This window comes from Sapajus apella, unplaced genomic scaffold (genome assembly GCF_009761245.1).
Source record: "Sapajus apella isolate SASKATOON/1434 unplaced genomic scaffold, GSC_monkey_1.0 scaffold28, whole genome shotgun sequence".
In the NCBI taxonomy this organism is placed as follows: domain Eukaryota; kingdom Metazoa; phylum Chordata; class Mammalia; order Primates; family Cebidae; genus Sapajus; species Sapajus apella.
In genome coordinates this window covers 12,293,563-12,312,035 of record NW_022436968.1, presented here as the reverse complement: position 1 = coordinate 12,312,035, position 18,473 = coordinate 12,293,563, and the positions used below count along the sequence as shown (strand labels likewise).

Below are 18,473 nucleotides of genomic sequence, written 5' to 3'. Positions count from 1 at the left end.
AATCTGTACATTGTGTTACAATATACTGAATACCATAAGCAACTGTAATACAGTGATAAGAGTTTGTGTATTTAAATCTATCTAAACACAGTAAAGGGGTAATGTGTTACACTACAAAGTTACAAGAGCAACACCATCACTGAGCAGTAGGAATTTTTCAGCAGTAGAAATTATAATCTTATGGAACCCCATCACATATGTGGTCCACCATTGACTGAAATACCGTTATGCAGCACATGCAGTTTTGGGTTTGATGAGTTTATGTGATATACAAGTACAATTTTTTACTGGGCAGTTGGTAATAGGGTTTTGAATTTATAAGAGAAGTCTAGGTTATAGAAAAAGATTTAGGAGTTAGGCCATAGTAATTGCTGAGGTAAGCATAAATAATTTAAAGGACACTATTTTAAAAAGTCATTATTCTACCTCTGAAGATAAGAGAACATCTCAAAAAGAGTTTGACATTTTTAGTCCAAGAAACAGAAGAGTTTGCAAGAAAAGAGTACTACTATCAGAGCAAAGCCCTGTATAGTATATAGAACACTAAAACCTGACCAAAATCAATTTGTTTATAATTTATATTAATATTTTGAGTATAAAAAAACTTTGAAATGTTTCTGTGCCTACAAAAAGCAGAATTTGGATTTTAATTTCTCTTATTCCCTTTGAAAGGAAAGAAGATTCTATATGATATACTTGCCTTTGCCAAAGAAAGTGTGAATTCTCATGTTACCACACTTGGACCTCAAAATTTTCCTGCCAATGACAAAGAACCATGGCTTGTTGATTTCTTTGCCCCTGTAAGTTATTTTTATCTGTCAAATTCTAACATTTTCAGATTTTCTCTTCTTATGGCAAAAAGACATTTTCTAAATAATTTTGAATTTATTATTACTAGAACTATGTCATTCCATTATGGCCACCATTGCATATTGCTTCTAAAATCTAAGGAAGGTTTACCGCTAAATACAGTTTGTGTTACTTAGCATATTACTTGTTGCAGAAATGTTGGGGTGTTTTTTGTGTGTGTGTCATTTGGCTCGGTGCTTATGAATACTTTTTCCTTCCTAGTGGTGTCCACCATGTCGAGCTTTACTACCAGAGTTACGAAGAGCATCAAATCTTCTTTATGGTCAGCTTAAGTTTGGTACACTAGATTGTACAGTTCATGAGGGACTCTGTAACATGGTAAGGCAAAGTATCAAAAATTCTAATGAGTTTTTTTAAGTGGAGACCTTTTGGCTGTTTAATGTTAAAACAATAAAATAAGAAATAATACCTCTTCTGTTTAGAGTAGTAACAAATTATTTAAACAAATAATTTTTTTAGAAAATGATATCAAATATGATTGGATCAAACCATAAATAGCTAATCAGTGGATTGAATGTAAATAAGATCTTATAAACTCAAGCAACTGTTTTCATTAACTTAATGAAATGCTTATATGATTTTCTAATTATTTAAGATCTTTATATTTCTTTAATATTTTTGACATTTTATAATTTTTTTCCTTTGGCTTTCCTTATACTTCTAAGTATATTTGCTGGAAGGAAATTAAAACAGTTAACAAGCCTTGTGAAATCTTTGTTTAAATGAAAATATTTTATCAGGTAAATACTTACTTCTCAGTTGCAAAAAGAACTAGAAATTATATACTGTAGAATGAAAGTACATAATATCACCTATGAAATATTCTTGGCAAAAAAAAAAGCCTATAGTAGATCTATCTCCAGATCTATTATTCTATAAGAAATTGAATGACGAAGGAGCATATTAAGTGACACCATGGGTATGAAATCTGCACATCCTAGTATGTGGAGAACTTTACAGGACAAACACCGTTTATTGACTAAATACATTGTGTATAGTGGAGGAGAGAGTAAAGAGACTTAGAAGTCAGATACAACGTTTAGACTTTGGATGCAATTTAAACAAATCAAGTGCAAAGAAAGAGATAACTGGGGAAATGTGAACACTGACAAGATATCTGATGATTTCAGGTAACTATTGTTAATTTTTGACAACGAAAATGATATTGTGGTTATATGGAGGAGAGTCCTTACATTTTAAATATACTGAAATGTTTGTGGATGAAATGATAGATCATCTGAATTTTGCTTTAAAATAATTTTGGGAGTAGACTAGGATGGGAGTGTAAGTGAAATACAAGTAGCCATGAGTCCGTGATTATTGTAGCTATGTGAATATGGGAGAGTTTTTTGCTGTCTACTTTCGTGAATGTTTTAAATAACTGATAAAAACTAAAATGTTTTTTAAAAAAAGATGGAGGGAGAAAAGATAAAAGGAAAAAAGAAACGGGAAGAGGAAGGAAAACAAAAGAAAGCCATCTGTTTTTAGAACATCATAGAAGTTTAAGCCAGCAGCAGTGGCACACGCCTGTAGAAATTTCATTTAAATAAATTTTTATAAAAGGAAATAAATAAGGCATTTGGTTTTGAATGTCTTCTATGTAACTTTGAAAGAAATGCCAACCAAAGATACAAAATTGATGTGATAATAATTATCTTAATTTGAATTCCTTTAGCTTTTCTACTTTTAATCTTAGCTCATTAAACATATGTGAGTTCAGTGTAAGGGTTTAAAACTATGATACCAGATGCACCTGGAAATAGAGGCCAGCATTCACTACTCACTAATTAGTTGCCACTCACCAGTTGGTTGAAGTTACTTAGCCTCTCAGTAACTCAGTTTCCTAATCTATACAATGGGTTTTATAATTTTAGCAACAAAATAGAATTATTTTGAAGAATAAATGAGAAACTACATGTTAAATGCCAAAATAGTGCTCAACATATAGTAAACACTTATTAAATTTTAGCTATAATTGCCTTGTTATAAATGTTTCTTTTGTTTTTTTGAAAATTATTTTTAAATCCTGGTCTAAGATTCTAATTTGCTAATGAGTACTTACAACTTTAAGAGTGCAAAGTTCAGCTACAGTAAATCCACAGATCTCTTTCTAACTTTAAAAACATAAAAAAGCTTTAGAGAAATGCTTCCTGGGCTGGTGCCCATTTTAATATCGGAAGGAAATTAAGTATTTCCTACTATAAAGGCTGTCTTGAAGAAAGAATAAAAAGTGATCACCTTCCAAAGCATGATTCATAATTCTTTAACCTAAAACATAATCATGTACCCCCTAATTATTGGTGTCTTTATTCTTGCTGTTTCCTGATCATCATCCATTTCTAGAAACAGTATTTATTGTGGTTTAAAAAAAGACTCAAGCTAGAGATACAGCCTTGTTATAGCCTCTTCTTACCTTGGTTCAGGAGAGTAAAAAGGGACCATTCGTGTAATTACCCATGCTGGTTTCTCAATGTTTTGATGCCTGTGGTTTTCATGGCTAATGGAGCACCTGTAAATAAGGATCAGGTATTCGTCAGTATTTATCAGTATTCATCGCCATGAGTCCTTTGCTAAATTTGATGAGACTAAAATTATTGTCACCAGCAATTTAGCAATGGGTTTTTTTAATCTTGTTAAAGGCAAACTTGTTATAAATTTGTAACAAATAGGTGAAATCTATAAAATCTTTAATTTGTATTCTCCTTATCAGTATAACATTCAGGCTTATCCAACAACAGTGGTATTCAACCAGTCCAACATTCATGAGTATGAAGGACATCACTCTGCTGAACAGATCTTGGAGTTCATAGAGGTATTTCAAATTATAGACTGTGTGGCTAGAAATCTGTCTGTTTATATGTACATTCTTATTTCATACTGTTTAATAGGATTTATTTTTTTTATGCCAAATCTATTTTCTGACAAAATGATTTTTATTTTTCTAATGTTTTATTATATACTTGTCTGTAAACTCAAAATAAATCTGTGTTTTATTTGTTACCTGCTATGTATAGTACCTTACAAACAATGGACACAGTTACTTATTAGGCATTTGCAGTTTACTTTCACATAAAGCCTTGTTACCTCTTTGTCCTGTTTTCTCCAAAAACAAGTGTCCGGCATCTACAGCATCCCTTTTTTCCCTCAGTAACACTCTTGATTGACTAAAATGCTTACAGGGATCTCCTAGAAAAAAAGTGAAAAATTCTGGTTTGTCGTTATCCTTTTAATGACCCTCCGACCCTGTCCTACTCATCTGTTTCTCCTCCTCTAAAGTACTGTTTTGTGTTATTTTCCCAGCAAGCCACTTCATTAGTATTACTAAGTGTTTTTAGGCGGAAGCTTTGTTAAAATATCATTTGGAACAAAGAATCTGTAGAAAGGTGAAGTATCTCCAGTCAGAATGTCAGAAAAATGAGATAGTAGGCTTTCCTTTAGTAATTAAAGAATCCTTTCCCAACCAGTCATTCTTGGTTCTCGAACAGAACTTTATGGCCTCTGTAGACATCCAGGCAGCCCTTGAAACTCTTGGATTATCCACGCAGAAATTTAAAGTCACCTCTTTTCCCTACCTGTTATGATTTTAGTGATACATAGAGATAAAGGGAAAATAGACCTTGATTTTACAAAACTGATGTGCAAAATCCAAACTTAAAACATCTAAGTTAGGGTTTATTTTTATTTTTTAAGATAATTCACATTTTATTTCTTTTATCTATCCTTAAGCATCTTTTGGTTTCTCAAAAACAGGAACTTTCTAAAGGACATACACAGATTGAGCAGCCCTGATCCAAAAATCTGAAATTTGAAATGCTCCAAAGTCTGGATTTCATGTTTAGACTTGGGTTTCATCTCCAAGATAGATGAACATATTCCAAAATTCAAAATTTACAATACTTCCAAGTATGTTGGATAAGGGATACTCAATCTGTACCAACAATTTGCCAGGAGTGTATGAACAGCTATGTTATATATATGTTATAATGGGAGCTATATTCTCTTTAGGATCTTATGAATCCTTCAGTGATCTCCCTTACACCCACCACTTTCAACGAACTAGTTACACAAAGAAAACACAACGAGGTCTGGATGGTTGATTTCTATTCTCCGTGGTGTCATCCATGTCAAGTCTTAATGCCAGAATGGAAAAGAATGGCCCGGGTATAGTAAAAATTATTTATTTTAAACCTTATATAAAAGAGTGTTTAACAGAATTATTTTGAACTGATATGAATTAACCCACAACTAAGTTATTACTTAATAACAGTTCTGATCATACCACTTTGATTCCAGCTCATACCACTTTGATTCCAGCTCTGTTTCTGTCTGGTATGTGAATGGTATAGCCACTCTTTTTGTGTGTGTGGCATTTGGTACGCTTTGTGTTTTTTGGTCAGTGAGGGACAGAGTCTCTGGAGTGCAATGGCATGATTTCGGTTCACTGCAACCTCAGCCACCCAGGTAGCTGCGGTTATAGGTGTGTCCCACCAGGCCTGGCCAATTTTTGTATTTTTTTTCTTTTTACATTGTTTTTTTTAAAGACGGGGTTTCACCATGTTGGTCAGGCTGGTCTTGAACTACTGACATCAGGTGATCCGCCCGCCTTGGCCTCCAAAGTGCTTGAATTACAGGCATGAGCCACCATGCCCAGCCAAATTTTTGTATTTTTAATAGAGACAGGGTTTTGCCATGTTGGCCAGGCTGGTCTTGAACTCTCATGGCCTCAAATAATCTGCCTACCTTGGCCTTTCAAAGTGCTGGAATTACAAGCATGAGCCACCATGCCCAGTACACCTGGTCCTTTTGACTAAATTGTTGACAGCAACAACCCAAAAATTTACCTTTTTTTTTTTTTTTTGAGTCTGATTTTTTTTTTTTTAAGGGGTTTTTCACTCAGGTTGCCCAGGCTGGAGTGCAATGGCACGATCTCGGCTCACCGCAACCTCCGCCTCCCGGGTTCAGGCAATTCTCCTGCCTCAGCCTCCTGAGTAGCTGGGATTACAGTCACGCACCACCATGCCCAGCTAAGTTTTTGTATTTTTAGTAGAGACGGGGTTTCACCATGTTGACCAGGATGGTCTCGATCTCTTGACCTTGTGATCCACCCGCCTCGGCCTCCCGAAGTGCTGGGATTACAGGCTTGAGCCACCGCGCCCGGCCTACCTCATTTTTTTGTTTAAATTTTTTCTACTTTTTTTACAGCTTTGTTTTTAGAGCTTAAAGATATCACTTCCTCACATATTATAGGACCTAGAAGAAAAAAAAAAAAGCCTTCAGCGTGTGTATTTAGAAAATTTCCTAAATACAGGCACAGTGTTTTAAGTTGTAAAAGACTGGAAACAAATTGCTTCAATACCAGAATGGAAAATGCAATTACTGGTTCACGTGTATTTACAAGATAAAAAATAAATCAAAGTTAAAGTGATTTCTAGTATCTTCACATTTAGGATTTCATATTTTTGTGCTCTTTTCAATAAAGTTTTTAAGTTCATTAGGCCGGGCACGGTGGCTCAAGCCTGTAATCCCAGCACTTTGGGAGGCCAAGGTGGGTGGATCATGAGGTCAAGAGATCGAGACCATCCTGGTCAACATGGTGAAACCCCGTCTCTACTAAAAATACAAAAAATTAGCTGGGCATGGTGGTGCGTGCCTGTAATCCCAGCTACTCAGGAGGCTGAGGCAGGAGAATTGCCTGAACCCGGGAGGCGGAGGTTGCGGTGAGCCGAGATCGCGCCATTGCACTCCAGCCCGGGTAACATGAGTGAAACTCAGCTACTCAGGAGGCTGAGGCAGGAGAATTGCCTGAACCCGGGAGGCGGAGGTTGCGGTGAGCCGAGATCGCGCCATTGCACTCCAGCCTGGGTAACATGAGTGAAACTCTGTCTCAAAAAAAAAAAAAAAAAAAAAAGTTTTTAAGTTCAGGTGTGATTCAATATAATGTATTAGACACCTACAGTGCTTGTCTTCATTGGGAAGAGTAATTCTTTGAAATACTGCAAAGACTTCCATTAGTTGCTAGCACTTTGAATTTTAGAAATAGTTTTTCTCATGTAACAGATAGATGAAGTAAATTGTTTAATCTGCAATAATTTTAGTAAGTACTTAATTATAAAATTAGATTACAAATTCATTAGTATAAATGGTTTATTATGTGTTAAACCCTTATCCATTTTTATTGAGTAAAAGTCACTGATAAATAATAGAACTATTTCATTATGATAATATAATGCTTATTTCTTTATTGTAAACATATGTAAAAAGTTATGAAAATAATCCTTTTTTTCTTTTACAGACATTAACTGGACTGATCAATGTGGGCAGTATAGATTGCCAACAGTATCATTCTTTTTGTGCCCAGGAAAATGTTCAAAGATACCCTGAGATAAGATTTTATCCCCCAAAGTCAAATAGAGCTTATCAATATCAGTAAGTAGTCTCTCATATTTGAAGGCATTTATTATAATTATTTAATTATACACTTAACAGTTAAGTTACCTGAACAAAATAAAAGTTAACCCAACAAATATTAATTGGGAGCCCACTATATAAAGACAGTGTGTTAATGAGCATTTCAGGAGATTACACTAGCGTATTCAACAGTCTCATGGTTCATAGAGCTTATAGTCTAGACAAAAAGATAAGGAAAGGAAGAGCTAGCATTTATTAAGTCCTTACTATATTAGATATTTTACTCATATTATTTCCAATAATCCTCACATATACTCGGTAAACTAGGAATTACTACCCTTTCTTCTATTACAGAGAGGTAAACTGTGATTATCAGACCTTAGAATCTAAGGTCTTGGAGTTACCTAAGGCTCATATAACGTCCCCAAGTCACACGGCTGCTAAGCTGGGGTTTGAATCCAAGTCTGTCTCAAAGCGCATGCTGTTTCCACAACACCATATGGTATTTCAGGTAGAAAACTCAAGTGTAAGGTAGATACAATGAATGTTCTTAAAGAAGTAAAAATGAGCCATGGATTTCAAGGGAGGAAAGAATTAGAACTGTGACAAAATTATGAAAGGCTGCATTTTGTAGGTAGTTTTTGACATGTATCTTTAAAAATGGGTAGGAATTTGACAGATAGTAATAACTTGAATAAAGATTCAGAAACTAAAACCTTGGACATTCTGAGTTTTGTGATTCCCGTAGGTCTACAGGAGATGTCCAATAGACAGCTAGACGTTCTGGGCTGTGTAGGGCACAAAGATATCAAGACTAGAGAAAAATACATTTATGAAGCCTTGTAACCAGAATTTGTAGCTAGGTATATCTGAGAAGAGAGATGCCAGATGAAATCAATCAATGTAACTTATTTTTTAAATTGCGACAATAAGATTGTTTTTTAAAACTAATATTTTTTCTTCTCTCAGCAGTTACAATGGTTGGAATAGGGATGCTTATTCCCTGAGAGTCTGGGGTCTAGGGTGAGTAATTAAAATATATATCATTGTATAAAATAGATTCAAAGCTATTTACCCCCCTTTTATGTCAGTAGTTAAATTTACTGTGGGTAAGTTTCTAGCATTTTAAATTACTTAGTAAAGGATTATATTTACCAAGATAATACTGTATTTTATTATATTGACATTCCTTGATACCATTTTTAACTTAGAAAGTCGTATAATATTATTACATTTTAGATGTTTGCTTTGGTTTTATAAAATTAAAAATGATTTTGATCCTTTCCCACAGATTTTTACCTCAAGTATCCACAGATCTAACACCCCAGACTTTCAGTGAAAAAGTTCTACAGGGGAAAAATCACTGGGTGGTTGATTTCTATGCTCCTTGGTGTGGACCTTGCCAGAATTTTGCTCCAGAGTTTGAGCTCTTGGCTAGGGTAAGTCTTATCTATCTTAAATAATTTGTAGCCACATTCATGTTTTAATAATTAGATAAAACATTCTAAATGCATAATTTTTAGGTTTTTTTCTTGTGTTTCCTCTAATTTTAAAAATAATTATTATATTTCTATGACTGTAATCGTTGTAGTAGATTCCATCTTTCTTTGTTAAAGCTTTTAGCTGACATCTTCTCTGTCTTGGTAGACATCATCATCTACCTAGTCGTAAAAGCCAGAAACTTCTCTCTTCTCTCTCTTGTCTACTTCCTCTTCCCCACCCCAGTACCCTGTTACCCTCCAGGCAGTCACTAGAATCTGTCAGTTCTATCTCCTAAATGTATTTGAAATGGCATCTCTTACTCATCTCTACTGCTAGCCTATATCTTCAACCCTTTATCATCTCTTGCCTAAACTTAACCATATTTGCCTTTGAAATACAGTTTTCCCTTGGTATACTCAGGGTATTGGTTCCAGGAACCCTGCATTCCATAGCAAAATCTGTGCATGCTCAGGTCTCACAGTGGGCCCGCTGTATACAGGGTTTCACATCCTATGAATACTCTATTTTCCATCTGCAATTGCTTGAAAAAAAAAAATTCCCAGTTCAAGCAGTTCAACACAGTTCAAGCCTTTGTTGTTCAAGAGTCAGCTATAGTCTCATACTACCAGTCCACTTTTGTCAGTGCTGCCCTAGTCATCTTCTGAAATATTTCCCTCTGTGGCTTGCTAAGTTTCTTAATACACATACATTGACTTCAGCTGTCTGATATGAGCTCTTCTCTGTTGTCCACTTCACACCTTAGATTTCAGGTGTAACAGAGTACTCCGGGTTCTCTGAACATGTATCCTTATTTACATGCCACTCCCTCTCTCTAAAATGCTCTGTCCTTAACTTGGTCATCTGTATTTTTTTCTTCTCCTCCTACAAAACTCAGCTCTGATGGCACTTCTATATTCTCTGCCCTTCTCAGTTAATCAATGTCACCTGGATATGTTATCAAGTATACTGATATAGAAGGAGCTGCATACCAATGGAAATATTTAGTTGTAGCAATTTTGGGTTTTCTGTTTGTTTGATTGGGTGGTTTTGTTTGCTTTTGGTACAGCGTTGTCCATCTTCCTTTGTAAATGGCTTGCCTCTTCTGGAGGGCAAGTTCCATGTTTTATTTATCTTTATATCCCCAGGGCCTAATTCACTAAATACTTACATAAAATTAACCTGAATACATACCCTCAATCCAGTCTGAGTTTTTGGTGTTTCTTTCAACGTAACAGTCTTATTAGTGACTTAATCTAGATTGATAGCTTTCTTGCCTACCTAACACAAGGAAATCTTGCCACTAGTGGTTGGTATAAAACACTCAACTAGAATGAGAAAGTCAGCACCAGTTCTACCAGTTCACACTAAAGCTTAGAATCCCAGACCCTGGGAATTTTTTAGCAGAGGGATTTTAAAGGTCTTATTAGCTATAAAAGATTATTTTTGTTATCAGCTGGTCCATAAGATAAGAGGTTTATTCTTTCCATTTTTTCTAGTCATTTTCTCTTATGCTTCCTTCTGTAATAATTGTTTTACTCCATTTCTCATGTACTAAAAACTTTGCTTAGTTATAAACTTTGTAATGCAACTCTGTATTGTATCTAGATTATTAAACATGAAAAAGATCACTCATTCAACAAATTTTAAGCACCAAGTGAAAAGCAGTTATGCTAAATAGTAGGGCTACATAACTAATTCCAATGAAATAAAAAGAAAATGAAAAGAAAGAAATTCCATGTCTTTAAGGAGATTTTAATCTAGTGGAAAGAGAAAATACAAATAAATCTAAGTAATATAATTGCTGTAGTAAAATTAGAATGAAGCTGAAACATGGGCAGAAGGATGTCAATGATGCCAGAGAAAGATGTTTAGAGCACCAAAAACAGTATAGTGTCATCTCATAAGTAACTGGAAATAAAAATAAACAATTAAACATTTTGTAAATGATATAGAAACTTATGAAAATAACATTTCTACATTTTTCTTACTTTCAGTATCCGTGTGTCTGTATGTCTGCCTGCCTACATGCTTGTGCCCTAACACAAGTTAGTCTGCGTATTAGTGTACCCCTTCCTTGGGGATGTAACTTGAGGCAGCAAAGATACTTTAATTGTCCCAACGTGAGAGGTGATAACTTTAACTAGGATTAGGGCAGTGTGATAGAAAGAAGGAGACAAATACAAAAGAGAAATAAGAATAAATAAAATTGAATGTGATAGATGAAGGTTAGAGAGGAGTCTGGATAAGCCTAGTTTTGGGCTTGAACTGAATGAATAAATACAACAGGAGTAAGAGTGGGTTCGGGGGACATACTGTGTTTAGGTGCTTATGTGGCATTCACCCAAAGCAGGCCAGTAGTTAGAAATGAAATAGAGATAGATTGGGGTACATCAGCATATAGACATGTAAAACCACCCTGGGCAACTGTTCAGAATGAAAAGATTATTGATGAAAGATGGAACTCAGATTGGATATTATAACGAGGGGCAGGTTAAGGAGATCCTCATACTGGAAAAAGGAAGAACAGTCAGAGGGGTATGAAAGCCAAGAGAGAGTAATGATAAATGCTAAGAAAAGGAGTGGTCAGCCTTGCACAGTCCTTCTGAGATTGTTAAGCAGATTATACTTCCATCAGTACTGAGCCGTCAGCAATAAATATCAGTTACCCAATAAAAAGACCAAAAAGTGCCTAGTTTGATCAGATGGTCACTGGTGAACTCACAGCAGTTTCAGTGGAAAAAGCAGTAAGCACAGAAGCCAGACTAATATTGCCAAATAAGCAGACAATGGGGAAGCAGTGAAAGAGTAGACTGCTGCTCAGGAAAAAAAAAAAAAAAAAAAAAAAAAAAAAGAGAGAGATAGCAAGCATGAGAAGCATGATGGTAGAGGAACCATTGTAATCCAGGAGGGAATCCTTCTGTGATTACATACATCTTCACTGGAGAATATGCGTTCTGACAGGGAGGGACTGGAGAATACAGGTGGAGTAGTCAGCCTTCACAAGACAAAGAATGCCCAAAGAGTCCTACCACAGCACACCCCCAATGAAAGGAAGAAAGAATAGAAACAAACATGTTTATGATGTGATGTGCCAGGTGTGGGTAGCAGGAAGAAATTGAAACATTTCAGGATAAAGCCGCTCAGTTTTCTTGATAAGGCAAAGGAGGGAAAGGTGGTGCTAGGTGAACAGGGGCTTAAAGGGATAGCTTGGAAATAATCTTGTTTGAATAGGAAGAATTAAAGTTTTTTAAATAAATTCTTAGATTCAAAATATTTTATGTCCTATTGCTTTGTTGTTGCCAAAGAGAAAATGGCAAACTGTATTTTTCTTTTTCAGATGATTAAAGGAAAAGTGAAAGCTGGAAAAGTAGACTGTCAGGCTTATGCTCAGACATGCCAGAAAGCTGGTATTAGAGCCTATCCAACTGTTAAATTTTATTTCTATGAAAGAGCAAAGGTATGTCCAGGCTTTCTTCTGTTCCTTCCCTTAGTAGTAGACCAAGCTCAAAAGATGTGTTTTAGTCTGAGTAATGTTTTTGTTTTTGTTTTTTTCTATTTTCTGCTCCCTGTCATTTTTTTATATTTATTACATTATTACTGATAAAAGTTTTTGAAACTTACATGTACACTAAGCGACCTTAAAAGGTTTTTTTTTTTTGAGATGGAGTTTCGCTCTTGTTACCCAGGCTGGAGTGCAATGGCGTGATCTCGGCTCACCGCAACGTCCGCCTCCCGGGTTCAGGCAGTTCTCCTGCCCCAGCCTCCTGAGTCGCTGGGATTACAGGCACGCGCCACCATGCCCAGCTAATTTTTTGTATTTTTAGTAGAGACAGGGTTTCACCATGTTGACCAGGATGGTCTCGATCTCTTGACCTTGTAATCCACCCGCCTCGGCCTCCCACAGTGCTGGGATTACAGGCTTGAGCCACCACGCCCAGCCTTAAAAGGTTTTTTTGTGTCATAGTTGATACAGACTCAGATGCCTTAACATTTTTATGCTAATGAATATTAAAACTACTAAAAAGAGACATAACAGTATTATTAGTGATTATCTTTGGATGGTGGAATTCAAGGTAATTTTCTTTCTATGAAAAGTTATGGTGACTGTTGAGGTCACTAAGAACACTCTATAATACACACTGCTGCTTGGAATAATATTTCCTTGCTGTATTTCTATTCAGTATACTGAATATAAATACAATAACTTAGTAAAATATAAAATAACTTATTTTACTAAGTTTCAAAGTAATGAGCTCACTTTGGCAGGGAGGAAAAAACAATGATAAACCAAAGTATTTGCCATGTACTCATGTTTTCTGGTAAAACATTGAAAAGATAATTTAAAATAGTTTTATACTTTTTGAGGGAGAATTAGGTTAAGATCTAATGTTTATTGGCATTATATTTTGAGAGAGGTAGGTCTAAATTAAGAAATTGGATGATGAATTTCAGAAATCTAGAATTACCACACATCTAGATTTTTCAGTGAAAGTTTTTGATCTGTCAAGAATCTGTCTCTGTGTTAAGAACAATCTAGCGCAAGCAGAATTTGATGGAGGTGAAAGGCAGTTTATACCAGAACCTAAGTCTTCATTTCTTTCAATCAACAGTTCTGTTTCCCAGTTTTCAGAACAACAGAGAGATGGGTGACGTAAATAGGGGTCTTCTTCAAATAATATCAGAGAAGTATCAATATAATGATCAGTCACAAGAGTTAACCATACCATAGACAGAGCTGTTTGAAAAGATGTTACCATGTGTCCAGAGGAGTCCAGGGGACAAAATTAGGAACCAAACATCCCTGTCTAAATTGAAAGGCAAGGGTGGCATTCAGCCATTGAGGCCAGACAGGAAGGCCAAAGTAGAATAACAGTTGGAGTAAAGAGAAATACAAACCAGGTGGGCAGTTACACACAAACCAAAATTCTAGCTCAAAGTTTGGGGATTAGGGTTCACACCAAGAGTAAGAAAACAGATGGCTCCAGATCCAAATAAGCAGGTCAGGATATACTGATCTGTTCCTTCACCTGCCTTTCAGCCACCTTCCTGCTGTGGGCAGATGAAAACTAGGAGATACATGTTGCTTTCCAATATTGTTGTTGGTCATGGTTAGCAGTGCTAATTATTGTATTAGAGTGAAATGAGTTCAGTTTTCTGGGAACATCTTTTCTTGTACAGTTTCGATGGTTTGAGACTTTTGGAGTCGATGCTTTTTTTTCTTTTCTTGACAAAGTTTCCATAACACTATTATTAGTATTTATTTTAGGTACATTATGGGTTAACTGCTTTTGCAGCATTGTTCCCTTCAAGAAAAGAAATTTGAATTTCAAACGCTTCAAGTTTTGGAACAAAAGAACTTGAAAGCATATTTAATCAAATTTCTTAGGTGGAAATGTTATGTTTTGATTAAATACTTAAAAGATAACAAGTGTTTTTAATTTTAGAGAAATTTTCGAGAAGAGCAAATAAATACCAGAGATGCAAAAGCAATCGCTGCCTTAATAAAGGAAAAATTGGAAACTCTCCAAAATGAAGGCAAGAGGAGTAAGGTAAGGACTAAGCCTAGAGTTGACTTTTGGCAAAAGTTAGCAAAATTTATTTTTCCAATACATTACATGTATCCATAGACAAGCAAAATAAGGCATCAAAAAATAGTAAGGTAGCTGAAAATTCTACTTTGGGAAATACGACAATCAAAATGTAGCCTAGACACTGAGTTGCTTTTTAAAAATTGGACAAGTAAAACCACTTACCAAAAATAGTGACTCTGGTCCATGCAAAAACATGTGTACAAACGTTCATAGCAGTATCATTCATAATAGCAAAAAAGAATGAAATCAAATGTCTATCAGCTGACAGATAAATGAGATGTGGTCTATCTATACAGTAGAATATTTTCAGCCGTAAAAGAAACGAAGTACTGATCTTATGCTACAACATGGATGATCTTTAAAAAATGCTTAGTGGCCGGGCGCAGTGGCTCAAGCCTGTAATCCCAGCACTTTGGGAGGCCGAGGCGGGTGGATCACGAGGTCAAGAGATCGAGACCATCCTGGTCGACATGGTGAAACCCCATCTCTACTAAAAATACAAAACATAGCTGGGCATGGTGGCGCATGCCTGTAATCCCAGCTACTCAGGAGGCTGAGGCAGGAGAATTGCCTGAACCCAGGAGGCAGAGGTTGCAGTGAGCCGAGATCACGCCATTGCACTCCAGCCTGGGTAACAAGAGGGAAACTCCGTCTCAAAAAAAAAAAAAAAAAGAAAAGAAAAATGCTTAGTGAATGAAGCCAGTCACAAAGCCAAGATATTAGATAATACTATTCATGTAAAACATCTAGAATAGATTAATCCATAGAGACAGAATGTAGATTAATGGTTGCCTGGGGCTGAAGTGGAGTAGGATGGAAAAGAGAGCAGAAATGGGTTAAGTGCTAATAGGTAGTAAGAAGTTTATTTGGGGAATATCAAAAATGTTTTAAAATTAGGTTGTAATGGTAGTTGGACAACTCTGAATATACCAAAAGCCACAGAACTCCTTTAACTGTGGGAGTTTTATGGTATGTGAAATATGTCTCAATAAAGCCATTTAAAAAAAAACAGTAATAAAGCCATTTAAAAAAAAAACAGTGACTGTGGTCATAAATTATTTAAATTTTTTCCAATTTAAGTAAAGCATTTATTCCTAACAAGGAATAAGTGTACTGGAGCCTCATAACACATTTTGGATAGCAAATTTTCTTTTGTTCTTGGTTTAATCAAGATGTATTGAAACTCATATTTGTCTTGGCCCCTCTTTGAAACCTTAGTCTGTCAAGAAGTAGGACAACCTCTTTCCTACTACTCTTCAGAAGGCAGTTCAGTTTTACCTTTTTCAAATCTGTTACTGTAGGTCATACTTAAAAAGAGAACAAAGTCTATGAATGTTGGAGTGCTTTTGGTTTTTGTTTTTTTGGTTTTTTTTTTTGAGACAGAGTTTCACTCTTGTTACCCAGGCTGGAGTGCAATGGCGCGATCTCGGCTCACCACAACCTCCGCCTCCTGGGTTCAGGCAATTCTCCTGCCTCAGCCTCCTGAGGAGCTGGGATTACAGGCATGCACCACCATGTCCAGCTGATTTTTTGTAGTTTTAGTAGAGACGGGGTTTCACCATGTTGACCAGGATGGTCTCGATCTCTTGACCTCGTGATCCACCCGCCTCGGCCTCCCAAAGTGCGGGGATTACAGGCGTGAGCCACCGCTCCTGGCCTGGAGTGCTTTTAAAGTGGAATTTAATCAATCACATGAGGTATCTTGGATTCTTTCCCTATGAAGCAAAAGAAGGACAAAACAGCTCAGCCCCTGGAAAGGACTAGAGAAGCCTGGCTTTGTAACACCGTATTAGAATATAGGTTCTACTGTAATACAGTTCAGAACTGCACACCCCAATAGACAAAAACCTTACAAATTATTTCAAGAATATTTTTTACAAATCTAAAAGGTAGGAAAGAATTATGAGTCTGTATTTTCATGGTTCCACTGAACAAACATGTTTTTCTAGTGTTTTGCTATATTAGTTTTCTCAAGATATTTTATTTTGAAATGTATAACTTTTATCTCAGGTTAAATATTTGAAATTTTTAAATTGTCATAATCTAGATTATAACTGAAATTAAGTTAAAGAGCATACCAAATATGCTTGAAATTATATAAACCTATGTGGTTAGTAATATCTGCTGTGGGCAGGTAAGCACTCAGATAATTTTTTCTTTTTCATTGTTATGTTTTGGCAGAGTATGTTTCATGTCATGATTCATTACATAAGAATATTGAGTATTTCTGAAAAAGTAAAATGTTGGTTTGTGGTATTTTACCTTGTTTTTAACATTACAAACTCATACTTTCTCCTTTCTCTGTCACCTTTACATTATTGTAGGATGAACTTTGATGATATTGAAGATGAAGAAAAAATTTAAAAGAAATTCTGACAAATGACATCAGAAGACACCTATTTAGAATGTTACATTTATGATGGGAATAAATGAACAGTATCTTGGACTTGGAATTGTACTGCCATAATTACCTACAGCACTGGTGTAAAAAAAAAAAAAAAAGGGTCTGCAAACTTTTTCTGTAAAGGGCCAGATTATAAGTAGTTTAGACTTTGCAGGCTATAATATATACATGAGAACAAGAATTGAGTCATCATTTATTCTGTTATTTTTTTTTTAACAGCTCTTTAAAAAATATTAAAACCATTCTAAGCTTAGAGCCACACAAAACTAGGCCAGATTCAGTCCATTGACCATAGATTGCCTTCTTTCACTATGTGCTCATGATGTTTCATGTGGCTGGCTGGAACATGAGTCTGCTGTGCTATTATCTACTTAAATGTCTACATTGTATAAAGTGCACTTTCACTTCCCATTTTTTTGGCTGGCCTGAAAAGAGGTAATGGTTTTTGGTCACTTGTTCTCCTAAAAATGCTATCTCTGAGCATACGTTTATATTTTGTTTTAAAAACATTCATGATGTGGCAAAGTAAACATACCCTGTTATGCTATATTATGATGAAGAGATTGTTCATTGTTTTGTTTTCATCTTAAAGGTTGAAAAAATGCTTTTAATTTTTCACAGCTGGGAAACAGTGCAACAGTATATGCACACACAGTAAGTATACAAATTTGAGCAACAGTCAGTGCTCAAATTCTGTAGCTTGCCATATCATCCAGGAAAAGCTGAGGGAAAAAAATTATAGCAATTACTGGGCATTGTAGAGTATCCTAAATATACTATCAAGTATTTAGAGTTTTACATTTCAAGGATACATGTGTTCATGTATTTTTCTGAAATTGTTTTCATAGAAATTTTCCCACCGATAATTGATTTTTGAGGCATCTTTCTAATATTTACATATTTGCCTTTTGAACTTTGTTTTGACCTGTATTCCTTTATTTGTATTGGTTTTTTTTCCCCATAGTTTTGGTTTTTCACTCCTGTCCAATATATTTATTATTCAAATAGGAAAAATTATTTCGCAGGTTTGTTTTATTGTGGCTTATGATACTGTAGTTATTCCAGTTACTAGTTTACTGTCAGAGAGCTGCCTTTTTCAGATAAATATTGACATAATAACTAAAGTTATTTTTATAAGAAAATCAAGTATATAAATCTGGGAAAGGGATTGTTTATTTCTGTGTTGTTTAGACTCAAAGAATCACAAATTTGTCAGTAACATGTAGCTGTTTAGTTATAATTCAGAGTGTGTAGAATGGTAAAAATTCAATCAATCAAAAGAGGACAGTGAATTTAAAAACATGCAGTTTTTTTCAAAAACCTGTTAGAATATGCTTTATTGTGTTTGGAAGAGTTTTTTTTTTTTCTTTTCAATATCACTTTACCCTGCTCTCCAGTATTTCCTCATAAAAGTGATTATAGCCATAATTAATATTAAAATAGAGTTTGTTCTTCATATTCTCCCATCTTTTTCTCTACTGTATACTCAACTCTGTGTGGATTCTGCTGTATGCCTGTGGGCATATATAGAACTGTCACCACTTCTCACACTTAACACCAGCTTTTTGAATTAATATCAGTAATAGCAAGAGGCTTTTATTCTCAAATTTTTAAAGCCTAAAAGTTCTACCAAATTGGCTTGTTTCTATAAGAATTCCAAAATGTAATGCCTAAAGAACTCTTACTTGGGTAAATATTTACTAAAATGTACTGGCTAT

The 18,473-nt window shown here is 35.3% G+C and overlaps 1 protein-coding gene across 1 annotated transcript in view; it reads left to right on the top strand.

Annotated features, from left to right (window-relative positions):
- The window catches only part of DNAJC10 (DnaJ heat shock protein family (Hsp40) member C10), a 56,486-nt gene extending 38,275 nt beyond the window's left edge, over positions 1–18,211 (top strand). Inside the window, exons 15-24 of the mRNA XM_032292748.1 lie at positions 673–800; positions 1,072–1,188; positions 3,581–3,682; positions 4,876–5,031; positions 7,163–7,296; positions 8,248–8,301; positions 8,570–8,717; positions 12,098–12,217; positions 14,205–14,309; positions 16,676–18,211. Coding sequence (XP_032148639.1) covers positions 673–800; positions 1,072–1,188; positions 3,581–3,682; positions 4,876–5,031; positions 7,163–7,296; positions 8,248–8,301; positions 8,570–8,717; positions 12,098–12,217; positions 14,205–14,309; positions 16,676–16,687 — 1,076 coding nt within the window. The 3' untranslated portion in view covers positions 16,688–18,211. The remainder of the gene's footprint in view (positions 1–672; positions 801–1,071; positions 1,189–3,580; positions 3,683–4,875; positions 5,032–7,162; positions 7,297–8,247; positions 8,302–8,569; positions 8,718–12,097; positions 12,218–14,204; positions 14,310–16,675) is intronic.
- The last annotated feature ends 262 nt before the right edge of the window (positions 18,212–18,473 follow it).